At 31.3% G+C, this 19,751-nt stretch overlaps 3 protein-coding genes across 4 annotated transcripts in view; 2 read left to right on the forward strand and 1 right to left on the reverse strand.

The window, feature by feature from the left end:
* The window catches only part of LOC105195292, a 264,833-nt gene that overhangs the window by 162,906 nt on the left and 82,176 nt on the right, over positions 1-19,751 (reverse strand). The gene's annotated exons all lie outside the window — the stretch shown is intronic.
* Positions 3,024-5,384, forward strand: LOC113003085. The gene is made up of 3 exons (XM_039450080.1): positions 3,024-4,320; positions 4,462-4,850; positions 4,966-5,384. Exons 1-3 carry the CDS (start codon positions 3,627-3,629, stop codon positions 5,083-5,085), a joined length of 1,203 nt encoding a protein of 400 aa, XP_039306014.1. The 5' UTR covers positions 3,024-3,626; the 3' UTR covers positions 5,086-5,384.
* On the forward strand, positions 8,582-10,122 carry LOC113003084. The gene is made up of 3 exons (XM_039450081.1): positions 8,582-9,386; positions 9,528-9,916; positions 10,029-10,122. The coding sequence occupies exons 1-3, from the start codon at positions 8,693-8,695 to the stop codon at positions 10,107-10,109; spliced, it is 1,164 nt and encodes a 387-aa protein (XP_039306015.1). The 5' UTR covers positions 8,582-8,692; the 3' UTR covers positions 10,110-10,122.

Here is a 19,751-nt window from a genome sequence, read left to right on the forward strand (position 1 = left end):
AGATCAGAAAAGAAATACCTTTGAATGACCAACTGGTAAAAAAGATGGTAATATTAGCAAGTTTTGCGGCTTTTGTTTGCTGGCCTTTATCCTTGATCGTATACGGTCTGTATAATTACTCCGACTTTAGTGACTACAATTCAGATCACATGTTTATATCCATCTTATTGTTACACTACATGTTAGCCCAGTCATTGATCAAAAGCTTCGTCTTCAACATTGTCGTTTATGTACTATATCACAGGTTTCAAACGATAAATAAATTGCTCGGACAATTGGATGAGCTATCTGATGCGTCACGGATCGCGCTCAAGATTAGACGCGTTAGAGAATTGCATTATAGTAAGTTTCTGCAAATAATATCTTTTGAATTGTAATTTAATTGCGTAAATTTGATTTAAGATGTAATTTATTGCAATCTATGAAGAAAGTGCGACGATGTCGGGACGTATTCAAATCGTAAATTCTGTTGTAGGTATTTGTGATCTCGTAAACATGGTAAACGACATTTACGGTCTTCAACTTCTTCTCTTCTCAACAAATTGTATTTCTATGATCGCATTAACAATACTTTATTTTTACGATAACACGTGGAAGTTGGGTTTCTCCAGAGCACATTTATATGGGATAGCACAAAATATTTTTTCTATTCTGTATATCATGCAATTCGTTCTAATGTGCTGCATTTGCACACTTGCTTGTAAAGAATCCCAGAGGACCGCAACAATTCTATACAAATTTGGACTAAATTGCAAAAACCTAGACAAAGATTGTGTTAGAAACGAGGTCAACGATTTTTCAATTCACCTACAACAATATCAAATAAAATTTACTGCCTGCGATTACTTCAAAATAAACAATACTCTATTGTATGGTGTGAGTATATGTATAATTAACTTATTTTACTATGATTTACTATGATTTATTAGCATTCAAATTGCAGTAAAAATAATATATATCAAAGCAATTAAATAATGTAAACTTATTTTTCAGTTTATACAGTTGATCTTCGCTTATATAATAGTCCTCAGTCAAGTTAATCAACGCATGTTTGTGTTTTAGTACTTTTAGCAAACTTTTAAAGCAGAATTTGAAAATATTAATATATTCAATAAAAATGAGAGTCAAATGCGGTAAGTGATATGTTAATAATACATTTTAAATAAATTTATATTTAGTTACTTAATATAATAATAGCGCAATTAAACATCGATAATTATTATTAAACGTAAGTAAATATCAAAAATATTTAAAACTGTGTGATTAAAACTTGTTTAAAACAGTAAGTTTTTTTTTAACACTTTTGTTGTTAACAATTTTAAACAATAATTTAAAATAGTTTAAATCATTGCAATTAAAACATAAATTATTTGAAAAAAATTGTGAAAAAAAAACAAAAGTAATAGATGAGTCTTAAATAATTCAATGTTTTATTTATACTTTTAGTGTATTATTTAAATTTATAAATGTTTATATTTAAAAATTAAACTATGACACATTGTATTTTAACATTTATTGCATGTAATAAATAAAATAGCGTCAATCTTTTACGCCAATCTTGTAATTAAAAATATAAGACTATAAAAAATAAATTATAACATATTGCTATTATATTCTCCTAGTCTTTGCGTATTTCTTTTAAATACCTACTTTTAAATTTAATAACTCAAAATAAAAAGAACTATTAATTTTATTAATAAAGAATAGTATTTTTTTTATTTAGCAAAACAACTTTTAGATATAAGATTATACAGACTAAGTCTCACGTTCAATTTGTTTAACTTCCCTTTTTCGTTAAGGGGTTACATACACCTAGGTGGGTAAAAAAAATCAATTTTTTGATTTTTTTTATAATAAGATATCTTGAGAATATTTTCCTAAAATTTTAACTCAAAATGTGCAAAAATAAAAAAGTTATAGCGTTTTAAACAGACAGGCGTGCGCCAGGTTAAACGTAAACTGAAAACTTTATTAAATTCGTTTTTCTCGCAACCGTGCTTTTCAAATCGGTATCAAAAATATTTTGAAAACGAATATCGGATTCGGGTTCTTTTCTATTTATTCAGCATGAAAATATGCAGTCTTTGTCGTAAGGGTTTTCTTATAGATCTTAATTTTTTTTAACAGCCAAAAAACCGATTTAATTTTAGCCGCCATTTTGCAATAAACGCAAATTTAAAAAATCGGCTATGACAAAGACTAGATTTGACTGATATATTTTAAGAATGTAATTCATTTTTGTGTTTTGGATAAACCGTATAAATTCTAGAGGTGGCGAACAGCTACAGCAATTAACATACACAATACCAAAGGCAATATCTTTAATTTTTAATACTTTTTAATAAAAAAATTACATTTTATTAACAAAATTATATGTAAAACATTAGTACAAACCCTAATTTGCTACCTCTAATATCTTCGGAGAAAATAATTCACGAATAAAGAGCTAACGCGTCGAATTAACTTTTGTATTGCAAATAATATCTATCAAAGCATTTAAATGATACAATACTAATCTTTTAGTTTGTCTGGGTTAACTAATAATTTACATTGAATTTTATAAATCATACGGATGAGTCTAAATGCGATAAAGTTCCATGGCAGTATAGTGAATATTAGCAACACTATGTTTCTTTGCATTAACTTTGCATTGTGTATTGGCAATAACATTTAACAGAAAAATTAAAGCACAATTTAATCTGACACTGAAAAATAGACAAATTTTAAAAGTGGAAAAAATGATAATAAAAAGTAATGTTCCAAAGAGCATTTTACAGTTTGAGGTTTCAATTTTTGAGATTGGTATTTCATTAAATAAATTACTCATTTATTTTACGAAGTTACATGGATACAAGTAATAATGTGTCAAATCCTAAAATTTTTTACAAATTTTGCAAAGTTCAATTGCTTGAATTAAAAATTGTATACAAATGAGGTTTACAGAGTTTGAAACTTGTTTTTCAATTTGAGTAAAAAAAAACCTTTTTTAATTCAATGTTGAATAAATCAACATTGTTCTACAAATATGCAAATTAAAGATAAAGATTTACGCTTTCGAGTACTATAAAACGCATATGCGGTTTTTAATTAATCTCATTTAACTTCGTAATACTTCTGTAAAGTAAACAATTTTGAGATTTGGCAAATCCCAGTTTATTCGTGCAGCTTCATAAAAAAAAATCAGTAATTTATTTAGTGAAATAGCAATTTCAAAATTTTGAAAAAGCACAAGAGTAATAAACTATTCATTATTTTATGAAAAAAGAATTAGGAGAATTTTGACGCATGCTTGTCCGAGGGTTTGACTTCCAGAAAAACTTCGTTATTTCTTTTTTATAAAATACAATGGAACATAACAGAATACGGTTCGAGGCTCTGTGCTTTATAACGCAGTAACCCCCACTACACTCTCAAACTATAAAAATCATGAAATGTGCCAAATGCGATTGTACGCATCACATACTACGCATGTGCGTCGTGTGTAATGGAAATTCATTTAGAGGGGAGTTTTTCGATCTATTTCAAGATAACATGGGAACAAGTTTCAGTGAGTAGAAGCTCTTTAACGCAATCGGTAATTATACTCGTTTGCAACACGTCGATTAACAAGAATAGAAAAACCAAAAATGGAGAAAACGATACATATGCAAATTAAAAACAATTCGCACTCAATAGAACACATCTTAGGTCCAATATCGTACATCTCCTGGCTCATGGGTTTCGGTGCTGCACATCCGCGAAAGTTTCCCAAGGTTGTAACGATAATCATACGTGTCTTTCACTTGGCCGTGTGTATTAGAAGCATGATGTATACGATAGATAAGGGCAGCGATGGCATAATGTCAATCTACACTTTTAAGAAATTCCACAATATAGTGAAGTTTGTAGACCGCATGCACTCTGTGATTACTTATGCGTTGAGGTATTATTATATTTATTATGGGATTAGTCAGTGCGACAAGTGGTTGGAGCTGATGTCCAGACTGGAGAAGCTCGATCAGAAGATCAGAATGGAAATATCTATGGATGACAAACCAATAAAAAACGTTCAAATGATAGCCATTGTTGCAACTTTGGCTTGCTCTTTTATGATTCCGACAATGGACGTCCTGTATTATGACCGGATATATTCAAAATTCTTTGTGACTTACTATCTGAGAGCCCAGGAGTTGTTCAACAGCTTCGTTTTTAACATTATCGTCTATGTGTTGTATTGCAGAATACAATCGATAAATAAATCAATAGGTCAATTGGATAAGTTATCCGATTATGTACCATGGATCGCGTTCAAGATTAGACGCATCAGAGGATTGCATAATAGTAAGTTACTCCGAAAATTATATCTTTTGTACTATTGCGGTATAAATGAATGCATGGCTATAGATGTAGTTCGGTACAACCTAGAGATTTCAATGATGCTGATATTATAGTCAAATGAAGTATAGTCAAATCATTATTTAGGTATTTGTGATCTCGTCACCAAGGTAAACGATATTTACGGCGTTTATCTCTTTCTCTGCTCGACGAAGTGTTTTATCGCAGCCGTGACTGCAATATTCTTCAGCTACATAGGTCTCGTGGAAAATAACTATTACATGATAATGAGAGAAGAAATTGATTGGATTCTGTATGTCACGCAATTTGGTTTAATGTGTCGGATTTGCACGCTCGCAAATGAAGAATTCCAAAGAACCGGAACATTAATATATGGATTTGTTCTAAATTCCAAATACTTGAACAAAGACTGTGTTAGAAATGAAGTCAATGATTTTTCAATTCAGCTGCAACTGTATCGAGTGTCATTTAAAGCCTGCAATTTCTTCGAAATAAATAATGCTCTGTTCAGTTGTGTAAGTACATACTTAATTTACTTACTTCATTATAATTTACGAAAAATTAGCTTTCAAACTGCAGTGTAAATAGTACGCTAACAAAGCAATTAAATGATGTAAACTTATTTTTCAGTTTGTCGGGATTATCATTAGTAATTTAATGCTCTTCATTCAATTTTATGAAATACCATTAAACCTACCGATTCATGTGTATGATCCGAAGAAGCAGTCATCCTCATGTTGTAAGTGTTGAAGCGGATGGCGCTTATGCCAAATTTTAGTTATTTTGATTAAGACGCTATCTATGCCCACCTCAGTTTCCGCTCTATTGCGCGCTTACACGCACACTCTCTTGTATCCTTATGCTTCGACCTTTGCCACCAGAAAAATATATACGTGTGTGTGCATCTCTTTGTTAATACTCATTATCACTCCTGTCCACTGCGTACGATCATTAAGACATTTCCGAGGGCAATTTTTCCCATTAATAAGTTATAAGAAAGTGTTTATAACTCCATTAAACGTTTGTACATGATACATACTGGAAAACTGTACGACTAAGAAGTTAATGTCAATTACGCAACTATTTGTACAACATGACTACGTAAAAATTAATCTACATATATGTATTTATTTGGAGTTTTTATAACGTCTGTACGACTATGTACGAATTAATTGTTATATGATATTCATTTTAAATTTTTTTAACGTCTAAACGACTTCATTATGTGCCAGCTGTCTTGCAGCATTCATTATAAGTCTTTACGATTCTTTATAAATTAGTCATGTTGCAATATTTATGTTATTGTTTCTGAAACGTTTATACGATTCCGTATACTTTAATTTGATTATTGAGTAATAACTTTAGGTCATTAAACGTGTATACAACTGCAAATATTGTTGAGTAGAAATCCCAAGTCGGAAAAAATCATAGCTCTGTTGAGAAGACTACTTTATCATAGTAATAGGATATATTACATGGATTCTATGTGTCATGCAATTCGGTGTAACGTGCCGGATTTGTACACTCGCGCGTCGAGAATCCAAAAAAGCCAGTATAATTATATACCGATATTTATTCAATTGCAAAAACCTGAAATAATTTCTTTGCTTCCAATAAACATTAACGTCTACAATGAGATTGTAAAGTCGTAAAAAAAATGAACATGGCGGATGATGATATTCAATAACTACAGTCTAACAAAGATAAAAAAATATGAGTAATACTTTTTAATGTCCTACAACATGTCCAAAGTTCATCAAAATCGGTAAGAAACAGTTACAACCGTTACCTGGTTAAAAATAAATCTCCGAACGCATTAAAATTGATTTTTTATTTGGGCTTCAATAGTAGATCTAAATAGCCAGTGCAGAAACATGCTGTCATCTCATTGCGAAAAGAAATTTGCTGTGAAAATATACATTCATAGTAAGATGACAGTCTGTTTTCATACCGACTATTTAGAGATATCATCGAAAGTCGACTAAATAGAATACCAATTTTAATGCAAAAAGTTCAATTTTAATTATAAACTTTTTAACAATTAAATTATCATTAAAATAATTTATAAGAAACGGCAATTACCATGATATCCTGTATGTTACAACATAATGAGGATGACCTAATAATAAAGTCAAAACGTCTGTATTTATGTATTGTCGTTGATTATTATTAATAATATTAGCACGTATACCCGGTCTGACTCTACATTCCTTCTTTTTAACAAATGTAATAAAATTTTATTATCGAAGTTAATCAGTGGTAAAAGAATTATATGACTTAAAAATTTGTAACTTTTTATAATAAATGTATATAGAAAATTTATGTATGAAGCTTTGAGAATATTCCAAATATTCTGGAACTCCAAATTCTTTGAAAAGTAAAATTATTCAGGCCCATGGAATAAGTGATTTTCAGTAATTAACAAACAAGAAAAAAATAAATATCAAAACAAATTGCACTTTTTAACATTTTGATGTAAAAGTTAATTTTTCTTTTCATGAGCCTCAACGTTGTTTTGCTCGCATATAAAACGTTTCAGTTCTGTTTTTAAAATCCAGTGTTTTTAAGTAAATGCTTTATGAGAATCAATTATTAAATAAAAATATTAACCCTATTTCTCCACACATGGGTATACACCCTATGTGATTTTTTACACAGTAACACTTTTACAATATAATTTAAAAATTAAAATTAAGGTTAAATAAAAGTATAATTGTCCAAAGTACTTATTTTTGCGAATTTTTGCAATATAATTTATAAGATTGTAATTAATAGAGACAAAAATATTTTTAATTCGGGTCCTGTTTATCATCTATATCAGACTCTGAGGTAACAATTTATTATAATATAAGATAAAAAGTATGGTTTCTTTTCAGAGATATAGCGTCTCAAAGTTAGAGGCTTCAATAAACCCTTAACTGGGAAGGAAATGTAACAAAAAATAAATTTAGGGAGCAAGGGTTAATTTGGAATAGGAAAAAAATACAATATTTTTACGAAATGGTTACTGTTTAGAAATATTAAGTATAAATAAGGGTCACTGATTCAAAAATTGACTTATGAAAATAACACATACGTTCTAGGCAAATAATTTTCTGAATCACATCTTTTGCATATTTTTTACAAAATCACTGGAACCTCGTAATAGAGTATGGTTATAGGTTCTGTATTTTATAAATAATGTGGTAACACCCCCACTTCACTATTAAACTGTGAAAACCATGAAATGTGCCAAACGCGATTCTATCTTCACATACGACGCATGTGCGTCGTATGTAATGGGAACGCATATAGAGGGGAGATTTTTCGAGCTATTTCGGGGTAACTTAGAAAAAAATTTCAGTTAGTTCTGCGCGAGGAACTTGTGACGATATTGAAGCAAAGATAGAGCTAATCGTTAATGTCTGGACCTGCTATCAACGAGTTCAGAACTTGACGCTTTTTGGAATTCGTGATATTGCAATTCTATACTTGAGTCAGGAATCCATAAACCGTTAAAGAAGAAGAAGAAGCAAAGTTAGAGAGAAAAAGGAGAATTCAAAAAGGAAAACAGTCTAAATCAGGTGGTTATTTTGTCAAGAAATAATTTTACCACGTGATTGATTCCGGTGATTCGGTGAACCCGGAGAGGATGATCTTGAGGGTCGGTGCCAAAATGAAAAGAGAGGAGACAGAGAGATCGCGGCCAGTCTTCTAAGTAGACATTAATATTAAGATTCTAATAATCGTGATTCGATTTGGAAGACTATGAGAGAAAAAAGTATAGCTTCGAGAACCATCTAAAGCGAACATCTACCTCCAAGGCCAGTTAGGACGCAAGCGAGTCGGGTGGCGAAAAAACTATCTCCGGGTCGATTCGTTTGCTAAACGAGAAATAGAGCACAATGTACTGGCACGCTAAGAAACGGAACATGGCTTGAAAAAAACATCTCAAAAGTGTGAACGCAACCCATCTCTTGGAGGATCTCTGAACCTCTTTCTTCATCTTTTAGGTTAATTCACTATTTATTGTATTTATAATTGCGCATATAAAACTTATATCTATTCGAAAGATGTTCTGACACTTCGGTTGACACAAAGCATTATCGAAAAGTGACTCGAAGATCGTGAATTAGAGCTTGTAATGAGAGGAACTTGCGGTTATTTCCATTATTTGTAATAGTGTCGAATATTTACATTTACATATGTATATGATCATATAATCTATCTGAGTAAAATTATTATACTTGGTGGTTTTTTGCGGATGTTTATTTGTCGATTTCATATGGTTATCTCTCAGAATTGTTACAAGTTTTAATGCAATTACTTATTACACTTGTTTGCAACTCGTCGATTAGCAAAAAAGTACAAAGTGAAAATGGAGGAAACGATACATATGCAAGTTGAAGACAATTCGCCCTCAATAGAGCACATCTTACGTCCAATATCATACATCTCCTGGCTCATGGGTTTCGGCGTTGCACATCCACGACAGAGTCCTAAAATTGTAACGATAATCATACGTATCATTCACTTGGCCGTGTGTTTTATTAATTTGGTATACATGATAATTATGTTAAGAAACTATGCAGCCCGTTTCAACTCCGTTTTAAATGCATTCAACGATATATTTCACTTGATGTACCTTATAGACCTCTTGATTCATTATGTGTCAGCGTCTTACTACGTTTATTATGGAATCAGTCAGTACGACAAATGGCTAGAGCTAATGGACAGAATAAAGGAGCTCGATCAGAAGATCAGGGGGGAAACATCTATGCATGACCAACCAATAAGAAACGTACACATGATAGCGATTGTTGCAACTTTGACTGGTTCTCTTGTGAACCCGATACTATACCTGTATTATAACCTGTTAAATGCAGAAACTTTTTTGACGTGCTATATGACAGCCCAGTGGTTGTTCAACAGCTCCGTTTTTGACGTTATCGTCTATGTGTTGTATTGCAGAATACAAACGATAAATAAATCGATAAGCCAATTGGATAAGTTATCCGATTATGTACCATGGATCGCGTTCAAGATTAGACGCATCAGAGAATTGCATAATGGTAAGTTTCTCCGAAAATGATATCTTTTATAATATTGCGGTATGAATAAATACATGGTTATAGAAGTAGTTCAGTTCAACCTAGAGATTTTAGTGATACTGATATTATAATCAAATAAAATACAGTTGAATCATTATTTAGGTATTTGTGATCTCTTCACCGAGATAAACGATATTCACAACGTTTATCTTTTTTTCTACTCGACGAACTGCTTTACCACAGTCATGGTTAGGATGTTCGTCAACTACAAGGTTATCGTGGAAACATACGACTACATCCAAGTAATACTAAGTATTTATTGCATTCTGTATGTCACGCAATTTGGTCTAACATGTTGGATTTGCACGCTCGCAAGTGAAGAATTCCAAAAAACCGGACCATTAATATATGAATTTGTACTGAATACCAAATACTTGAACAGAAACTGTGTTAGAAACGAGGTCAATGATTTTTCAATTCAGCTGCAACAGCATCGAGTAGCATTTACAGCCTGCAATTTCTTCGAAATAAACAGTGCTTTTTTCAGTTGTGTGAGTACATACTTAATTTATTTACTTCATTATAATTTACGAAAAATTAGTTCAAACTGCAGTGTAAGAAGTACCTAACAAAGCAATTAAATAATGTAAACTTATTTTTCAGTTCATCGGGGTTATGGTCACTTATTTACTAGTCTTCATTCAATTTTATGAAACAGCCAGAGACCTTGGAATACTTGAATGAATGTTTTACCGAACATATATATTTTAAGATTCACTGACACAAAGACCTTTTTACTAGAACTTAGTGTTTTTTATTGACGATGATTGTTTCTAAACATAAAAAATTGATAATAAAAACAAATAAGGGAAACGAATCTTATAAAGTCTATAAAGTGGCGATTGTATTATACTCGTATATTAAAATTTTTGTAAGTATCTTTGATGCTTGGATTAGAACGAAAGAAATAGCATACAAATGTGATGAATGCAAGTGGAGTGCTGAAAGATCATAACGTTGTCGGATAAAAGATTCAAAAAGATATTAAAAAATATTTAATAATAAATTAAAAAAGAAATGTGAGTTTAAAGAATTATGTATCCGCTTAAACGATTTAGATGTCGTGTGTACATGTGATGCGTGTCATACGTGACATACGAGTATGTACGTATTTTAGAAGTATGTGCGTGCGTGTGTCCAAATATCTATAAACAATGTTGCACGCTCGACTTTAAGAATCGTTGCTATGATAATTGCTACATATTAATATGAAAAGAATAATTAATAAAATTAACTTAAGATAGCATATGAAAATTTTCTTGTCATTTCAAATTTTCCGAAAACTGAAATTATTTAACTATATAAAAATGAGTGATTTTCATTAAAGGACAAACAGAAAAAATCGAGCATCACAAAAAATAAGTAAAAACAAATAATCTTTTTATATCCTGATGCAAAAATAATGTCCTTTAAAAGACTTTCAACGTTGTTTCGCTCGCATGTAATGCGTCTCAGTTTTTCTATCAAAATCCAGTCTTTTAGTTCCCCAAAATAAATAATTTTGGGGAAAACAATTTTTAAATAAAAACAAATATTCAGATATTAATTTAGAATAAAAATAAAATTCATTTACAATATTTTTACAAAATATTCACTGTTCACAAAGATTATATTATGGATCACTGATGTGCTATAAAAAAATCGACGCTATGCTATTCATAGAAAAATTAACGGCCTTGACCGCTTCAGAATACAAAGATATCTCCCGCTGCAAATTTTTTCTTGTAAGTGATAAGGAGACGGCGAATCCTTTGAGATTTTGAGAAATTTCTATGTATAGAAGTCGATAAAAATTCATTCGATGATTTCAGGATAAAATTAATTTAAATACTTTTAATAATATTTTGAAATATTAATCATTAAAGAATTATATCGTGTAGTATATTCTTTTTATGCTCATCGAATTTATTTCTTATTAATGCATAACATACATGTTATTAAACAGAAACAGTGTGAAAAAATAGTATTTTTAGCAAAAAAATATAAAAAAGTTGTTTTCAATTTGTGCACAAAATATTAAAAGGTACATGATACAGAATAATTAACGTAATACTCGCCACTCCCAAGTGAAAACCGTGACACGTGCGAGAAGCGCAAGTGTATCACTATATTCGTTATCTCACATACTTCTCAGGTTGTAATCGATATTACGTAATGAAAATGCGTATAGAGGGAGTTTTTTCGAGCTATTTTTTCGAGGTGATCTCAGTGAGTTCTGCGTTGCGAGCAGCTTTAATACAGTTAATAGTCATACTCGCTTACGATTAGCAAGAAGATACAAAACGAAAATGGAGGAAACAATACATATGCAAGTTCAAAACAATTCGCACTCAATACAACACATCTTACGTCCGATATCGTACATCTCCTGGCTCATGAGTTTCGGCGCTGCACATCCGCGAAAATTTCCCAAGTTTGTAACAATAATCATACGTGTCTTTCACTTGACCGTGTGTATCAGAAGCATGATGTATACGATAAATTACGGCAGCGATGGCATAATGGCAATCTACAATTTTAAAAATTACCACAATATAATAAAGTTCTTGGACTGCATGCACTGTGTAATTACTTATGCGTTGAGATATTATTACATTTATTATGGGATTAGTCAGTGCGACAAGTGGTTGGAGCTGATGTACAGACTGGAGAAACTCGATCAGAAGATCAGGATGGAAATATCTATGGATGACAAACCCATAAAAAACGTTCAAATGATAGCGATTGTTGCAACTTTGGCTTGCTCTTTTTTGATCCCGACAATGGACGTCCTGTATTATGACCGGATATATTCAAAATTTTTTGTGACTTACTATCTGATAGCCCAGGAGTTGTTCAACAGCTTTGTTTTTAACATTATCGTCTATGTGTTGTATTGCAGAATACAATCGATAAATAAATCTATAGGTCAATTGGATAATTTATCCGATTATGCACCATGGATCGCGTTCAAGATTAGACGCATCAGAGGATTGCATAGTAGTAAGTTACTCCAAAAATTATATCTTCTATACTACTGCGGTATAAACGAATACATGGCTATAGATGTAGTTCAGTATAAGAGATTTCAATGTTATTGATATTATAGTCAAATGAAATATAATCGAATCATTATTTAGGTATTTGTGATCTCGTCACCAAGGTAAACGATATTTACGGCGTTTATCTCTTTCTCTGCTCGACGAAGTGTATCACAGCTGCAAATGCAATGCTCTTCAGCTACGTAGGTCTCGTGGAAAATAACTACTACATAATAATTAGAGAAGAAATTAATTGGATTCTGTATGTCACGCTATTTGGTTTAATGTGTCGGATTTGCACGCTCGCAAGTGAAGAATTCCAAAAGACCGGAACATTAATATATGGATTTGTTCTGAATTCCAAATACTTGAACGAAGACTGTGTTAGAAATGAAGTCAATGATTTTTCAATTCAGCTGCAACAGCATCAAGTAGCATTTACTGCCAGTAATTTCTTCGAAATAAACAATGCTCTGTTCAGTTGGGTAAGTACATACTTAAGTTAATTACTTCATTATAATTTACAAAAAATTAGTTTTCAAACTGCAGTGTAAATAGTACTAACAAAGCAATTAAATGATGTAAACTTATTTTTCAGTTCGTCGGGGTTATCATTAATTATTTAATACCATTAATTCTATCGTATGATACACCTACCAATTGTCCGATGCACGTGTATAATCCGAAGAAAAACAAATTATAAGATAGCGTTTATAACTCCATTAAACGTTTGTACATGATTCATACTGGAAAATTGTACGACTACAAAGTTAATGTCGATTATGCAACTATTTATAGTTTTTAATATATTTATAACATCTATATAACTATGTAAACATTAGTCTACATATATGTATTCATTTGAAGTTTTTATAACGTCTGTACGACTATGTACAAATTAATTGTTATATAATATTCATTTTTAATTTTTTTAACGTCTAAACGACTTCATTATGTGCTAGCTGTCTTGCAGCATTCATTATAAGTCTTTACGATTCTTTATAAATTAGTCATGTTGCAATATTTATGTCATTGTTTTTGAAACGTTTATACAATTTACGTTTATACGATACTTTAACTTGATTTTTGAGTCATAATTTTAGGTCATTAAACGTGTATACAACTGCAAATATTGTTGAGTAGAAATCCCAAGTCGGAAAACGTCATAGCTCTGTTGTAAGAAGACTACTTTATTTACTTTATCACGGTAATAGGATATATTACATGGATTCTATGTCATGCAATTCAGTGTAACGTCCCGGATTTGTATACTTGCGCGTTGGGAATCCAAAATAGCCAGCATAATTATATACCAATAGTTATTCAATTAAAAAAACCTGACGTAACTTCTTTGCTTCCATAAAACATTAACGTCTACAATGAGATTGTAAAGTCGTAAAGGAGATAAACATTGCGGATGATCATATTGTATAACTACAATCTAACACAGATAAAAAAAATATGAGTAATTCTTTTAATCTCCTACAACATGTACAAAGTTCATCAAAATTGGTAAGGGACAGTTACAACCGTTACTTGGTTAAAAACAAATCTCCGAACGCATTAAAAGTGATTTTTTATTTGGGCTTCAATAGTAGACCTAAATAGTCAGTGCGGGAACATACTGTCATCTCACTGCAAAAAGAATTTGCTGTGAAAATATACCTTCAAAGTAAGACGACAGTCTATTTTCATACCGACTATTTAGAGACATCATTAGAAGTCGACTAAATAGAATACCAATTTTAGTTTTGCATTAAGTTCAATTTCAATTATAAATTTTTAACAGTTAAATTATCATTAAGATAATTTATAAAAAACGGCAATTACCATAATACTCTGTATGTAACAACATAATAAGGATGACCTAACAATAAAGTCAAAACGTCTGTACTTATGTATTGTCGTTGATTATTATTAATAATATTAGCATGTATACCCGATCTGACTTATGTATTCCTTTTTTTTTGACAAATGTAATAAAATTTTATTATCGAAGTTAATCACTGGTAAAAGAATTATTTGATAAAAAAATTTGTGACCTTTTATAATAAATGTATACGAGTATAGAAAATTTATGTATGTATGAAGCTACGAGAATATTCCGAATATTCCGGAATTCCAAATTCTTTAAAAAGTAAAATTTTTCAGGCCCATGCAGTAAGTGATTTTCAGTAAGGAACAAACAAGACAAAATAAATATCGAAAAAAATTGCACTTTTTATTATTTTGATGTATAAGTTAATTTTCTTTTCCATGCGCCTCTACATTGTTTTATTTGCATGTAAGACGTTTCAGTTCTGTTTTCAAAATCCAGTGTTTTTAAGTAAATGCTTTATGAGAAGTCGATTATTAAATAAAAACATTTCCTATTTCTCCACACATGGGTATATACCCTATGCGATTTTTTACACTGTAACTTTTATAATATACTTTAGAGATTGAAATAAGGGTGAAATAAAAGTAAAATTCCAAAAATAAGTCCAAAGTACTTACTTTTGCAAATTTTTGCAATACAATTATTTAAAAAATTATAATTAATAAAGACAAAAATATTTTTGATTTGTGTCTTATTTATTATTTATATCAGACTGAGGTATCGATTTATTATATTATAAAATAAAAAGTATGGTTTCTATTCAGAGATATTGCGTGTCAAAATTACAGGCTTCATCAAACCCATAACTGGAGAGGAGATGTAACAAAAAATAAATTTGGGGAGCTAGGGTTAATTTGGAATAGGAAAAAAATACAATATTTTTACAAAATGGTTACTGCTTAGAAATATTAAGTATAAATAAGGGTCACTGATTCAAAAATTGGCTTATGAAAATAACAGGTATGTTTTAGGCAAATGATTTTCTGAATCATATCTTTTGCATATTTTTTACAAAATCACTATAACTTCGTAATAGAATATCGTTATAGGTTCTGTATCTTATAAATAAAGTGATAACACTCCCACTTCACTTTCAAATTGTGAAAACCATGAAATGTGTCAAACGCGGTTGCATGTTCACGTACGACGCATGCGTTGTGTTTGATGAAAAGAAAATTTAGAGAGGGGTTTTCGATTTACGTATTTCGAGGTAACTTAGCGAAAGATTTCAGTAAGTCTTGCGCTAGGAACTTGTGGGGATATTGGAGCAAAGATAGAGCTAATCGTTAACGTGTCTGGACCTGATATCAACGAGTTCAGAACTTGACGCTTTTTGGAATTCGTGATACTGCAATTCTATACTTGAGTCAGGAATCCATAAACCGTTAAAGAAGAAAAAGAAGCAAAGTTAGAGAGAAAAAGAAGAATTCGAAAAGAAAAACAGTCTAAATCGGGTAGTTATGCTGTCGAGAAATAATTTTACCACGCGACTGATTCCGGTGATTCGGTCAACCCAGATGGGATGATTTTGCGGGTCGGTGCAACAAAATGAGAAGAGAGGAGACAGTGAGATCGCGACCAGTATTCTAAGTAGACATTAATATTAAGAGTCTGATATCGTGATTCGGCTGCAATTTGGAGGAGAGTGGCAGAAAGAAGCGTAGCTTCGAGAATCGTTCCAGAGCAAAGCGAGCGAACATCCACCTCCAAGGTCAGTTAGCAAGCGAGTCAGGTGGCGAAGGAACTATCTTCAGGTCGATTCGTTTGCTAAACGAGAAATAGAGCACAATGTACTAGCACGCTAAGAGACGGAACATGGCTTGAAGAAAACATCTCAAAAGTGTGAACGCAACCCATCTCTTGGAGGATCTCTGAACCTCTTTCTTCATCTTTTAGGTCAATTCACTATTTATTGTATTTACAGTTGCGCATATAAAACTTATATCTATTCGAAAGATGTTCTGACACGTCGGTTGACACAAAGCATTATCGAAAAGTGACTCGAAGATCGTGAATTAGAGCTTGTAATGAGAGAAACTTGCGGTTATTTCCATTATTTGTAATAGTGTCGAATATTTACATTTACATATGTATATGATCATATAATCTATCTGAGTAAAATTATTATACTTGGTGGTTTTTTGCGGATGTCCATTTGTCGATTTTATATAGTTATCTCTAAGAATTGTTAGAAGTTTTAATGCAATTACTTATTATACTTGTTTGCAACTCGTCGATTAGCAAAAAAGTACAAAGTGAAAATGGAGGAAACGATACATATGCAAGTTGAAGACAATTCGCCCTCAATAGAGCACATCTTACGTCCAATATCATACATCTCCTGGCTCATGGGTTTCGGCGTTGCACATCCACGAAAGGGTCCTAAAATTGTAACGATAATTATACGTATCATTCACTTGGCCGTGTGTTTTATTAATTTGGTATACATGATAAAAATGTTAGAAAACTATGCAGCCGATTTGGGAGTAAGCTTCGTTTTAGATGCATTCAACAATATATTTCACTTGATGTACCTTATGGATCTCCTGATTTATTATGTGTCAGCGTCTTACTACGTTTATTTTGGAATCAGTCAGTACGACAAATGGCTAGAACTAATGGACAGAATAAAGGAGCTCGATCAGAAGATCAGGGGGGAAACATCTATGCATGACCAACCAATAAAAAACGTACACATGATAGCGATTGTTGCAATTTTGGCTGGTTCTCTTGTGAACCCGATACTATACCTGTATTATAACCTGTTAAATGCAGAAACTTTTTTGACGTGCTATATGACAGCCCAGTGGTTGTTCAACAGCTCCGTTTTTGACGTTATCGTCTATGTGTTGTATTGCAGAATACAAACGATAAATAAATCGATAAGCCAATTGGATAAGTTATCCGATTATGAACCATGGATCGCGTTCAAGATTAGACGCATCAGAGAATTACATAATGGTAAGTTTCTCCGAAAATGATATCTTTTATAATATTGCGGTATGAATAAATACATGATTATAGAAGTAGTTCAGTTCAACCTAGAGATTTTAGTGATACTGATATTATAATCAAATAAAATACAGTTGAATCATTATTTAGGTATTTGTGATCTCTTCACCAAGATAAACGATATTCACAACGTTTATCTTTTTTTCTACTCGACGAACTGCTTTACCACAGTCATGGTTAGGATGTTCGCCAACTACAAGGTTATCGTGAAAAGATACGACTACATCCCAATAATATCAAATATTTATTGCATTCAGTATGTCACGCAATTTGGTCTAACATGTTGGATTTGCACGCTCGCAAGTGAAGAATTCCAAAAAACCGGACCATTAATATATGAATTTGTACTGAATACCAAATACTTGGACAAAAACTGTATTAGAAACGAGGTCAATGATTTTTCAATTCAGCTGCAACAGCATCGAGTAGCATTTACAGCCTGCAATTTCTTCGAAATAAACAATGCTCTGTTCCGTTGTGTGAGTACATACTTAATTGATTTACTTCATTATAATTTACGGAGAATTAGTTCAAACTGAAGTGTAAATAGTACTAACAAAGCAATTAAATGATGTATACTTATTTTTCAGTTCATCGGGGTTATTGTCACTTATTTACTAGTCTTCATTGAATCTTATGAAGCAGTCAGAGACCTTGAAATACTTGAATGAATGTTTTACCGAACATATATATTTTAAGATTCACTGACACAAAGACCTTTTTACTAGAACTTAGTGTTGTGTATTGACGATGATTGTTTTTAAACATAGAAAATTAATAATAAAAACAAATAAAAGAAACAAATCTTAGAAAGTCTATAAAGTGGCGATTGTACTATATATTAAAATTTTTATAAGTATCTTTGATGCTTAAATTGAAACAAAAGAAATAGAATACAAAAAATGATAAATGTAAGTTGTAGTGCTGAAAGAGCATAACGTTATCCGATAAAAGATTCGAAAAGATATTAAAAAATATTTGATGATAGATTAAAAACTACAGAGGAGAAATGTGAATTTAAAGGACTATTGATATGTATCCGCTTAAAAGATTTAGATGACGTGTGTACATGTGATGCGTATCATGCGTGACACTTGTATGTATTATGGAAGTATGTGGGTGCGTGTGTCCAAATATCTATAAATAATGTTGCACGCTCGGCTTTAAGTATCGTTGCGATGATAATTGCTACATATTAATATGGAAAGAGTAATTAATAAAATTAACTTAAGATAGCATATGAAAACCTTCTTGTCATTTCAAATTTTCCAAAAACTAAAATTATTATCTGTATAAATATGAGTGATTTTCATTAAAGGACAAACAGAAAAAATTGGGCATCACAAAAAATAAGTAACATCAAATAATCTTTTTATATCCTGATGCAAAAATAATGTCCTTTCCAAGAATCTCAACGTTGTTTCGCTCGTATGTAATGCGTCTCAGTTTTACTCTCAAAATCCAGTCTTTTGGTTTCCAAAAATAAATAGTTTTGGGAAAAACAATTTTCAAATAAAAACAAAATTCAAACATTAATTTCAAATAAAAATAAAATTCATTTGCAATATTTTTACAAAATGTTCACTGTTCACAAGGACAAATATTAAGTACTATTATGGATCACTGATGTCCGATAAAAAAATCGACGCTATGCTATTCATAGAAAAATTAATGACCTTGACCGCTTCAGAATATTAAGATATCTCCCACTGCAAACTTTTTTTAGTAAGAGATAAGAAAACAGCGAAATGTTTGAGATTTTGGGAAATTTCTATGTATAGAAGTCGATAAGAATTTATTTGATGATTTCAGGATAAATTTAATTTAAATACTTTTAATAATAGTTTGAAATATTAATTATTAAAAATTTATTTCGTGTAGTATATTCTTTTTATTCTCATCAAATTTATTTCCCATTATTGCGTAACATGTTTTTAAATAGAAACCGCGTGAGGAGATAGTATCTTCAGCAGAAAAATATAAAAAATTTTTTTAATTTGTTCACAAAACATTAAAAGGTACATGGTACAAAATAATTAAATAACGTGATAATCCTCATTTCCAAGTGAAAACCGTGACACGTGCGAGAAGCGCAAGTGTATCACTATATTCGTTATCTCATATACTTCTCAGGTTGTAATCGATATTACGTAATGAAAATGCGTATAGAGGGAGTTTTTTCGAGCTATTTTTTCGAGGTGATCTAGAAAAAGATTTCAGTGAGTTCTGCGTTGCGAGCAGCTTTGATACAGTTAATAGTTATACTCGCTTGCGATTAGCAAGAAGACTCAAGGCAAAAATGGAGAACACCATGCATGTGCAAGATAATTTGCCCTCGATAGAGCACATCTTACGTCCAATAACGTACACTTCCTGGCTTCTAGGCGTCGGCGCTACACATCGGTGTGAGTATAT

Source organism: Solenopsis invicta, chromosome 5 (assembly GCF_016802725.1).
Source record: "Solenopsis invicta isolate M01_SB chromosome 5, UNIL_Sinv_3.0, whole genome shotgun sequence".
Classification (NCBI taxonomy): Eukaryota; Metazoa; Arthropoda; class Insecta; order Hymenoptera; family Formicidae; genus Solenopsis; species Solenopsis invicta.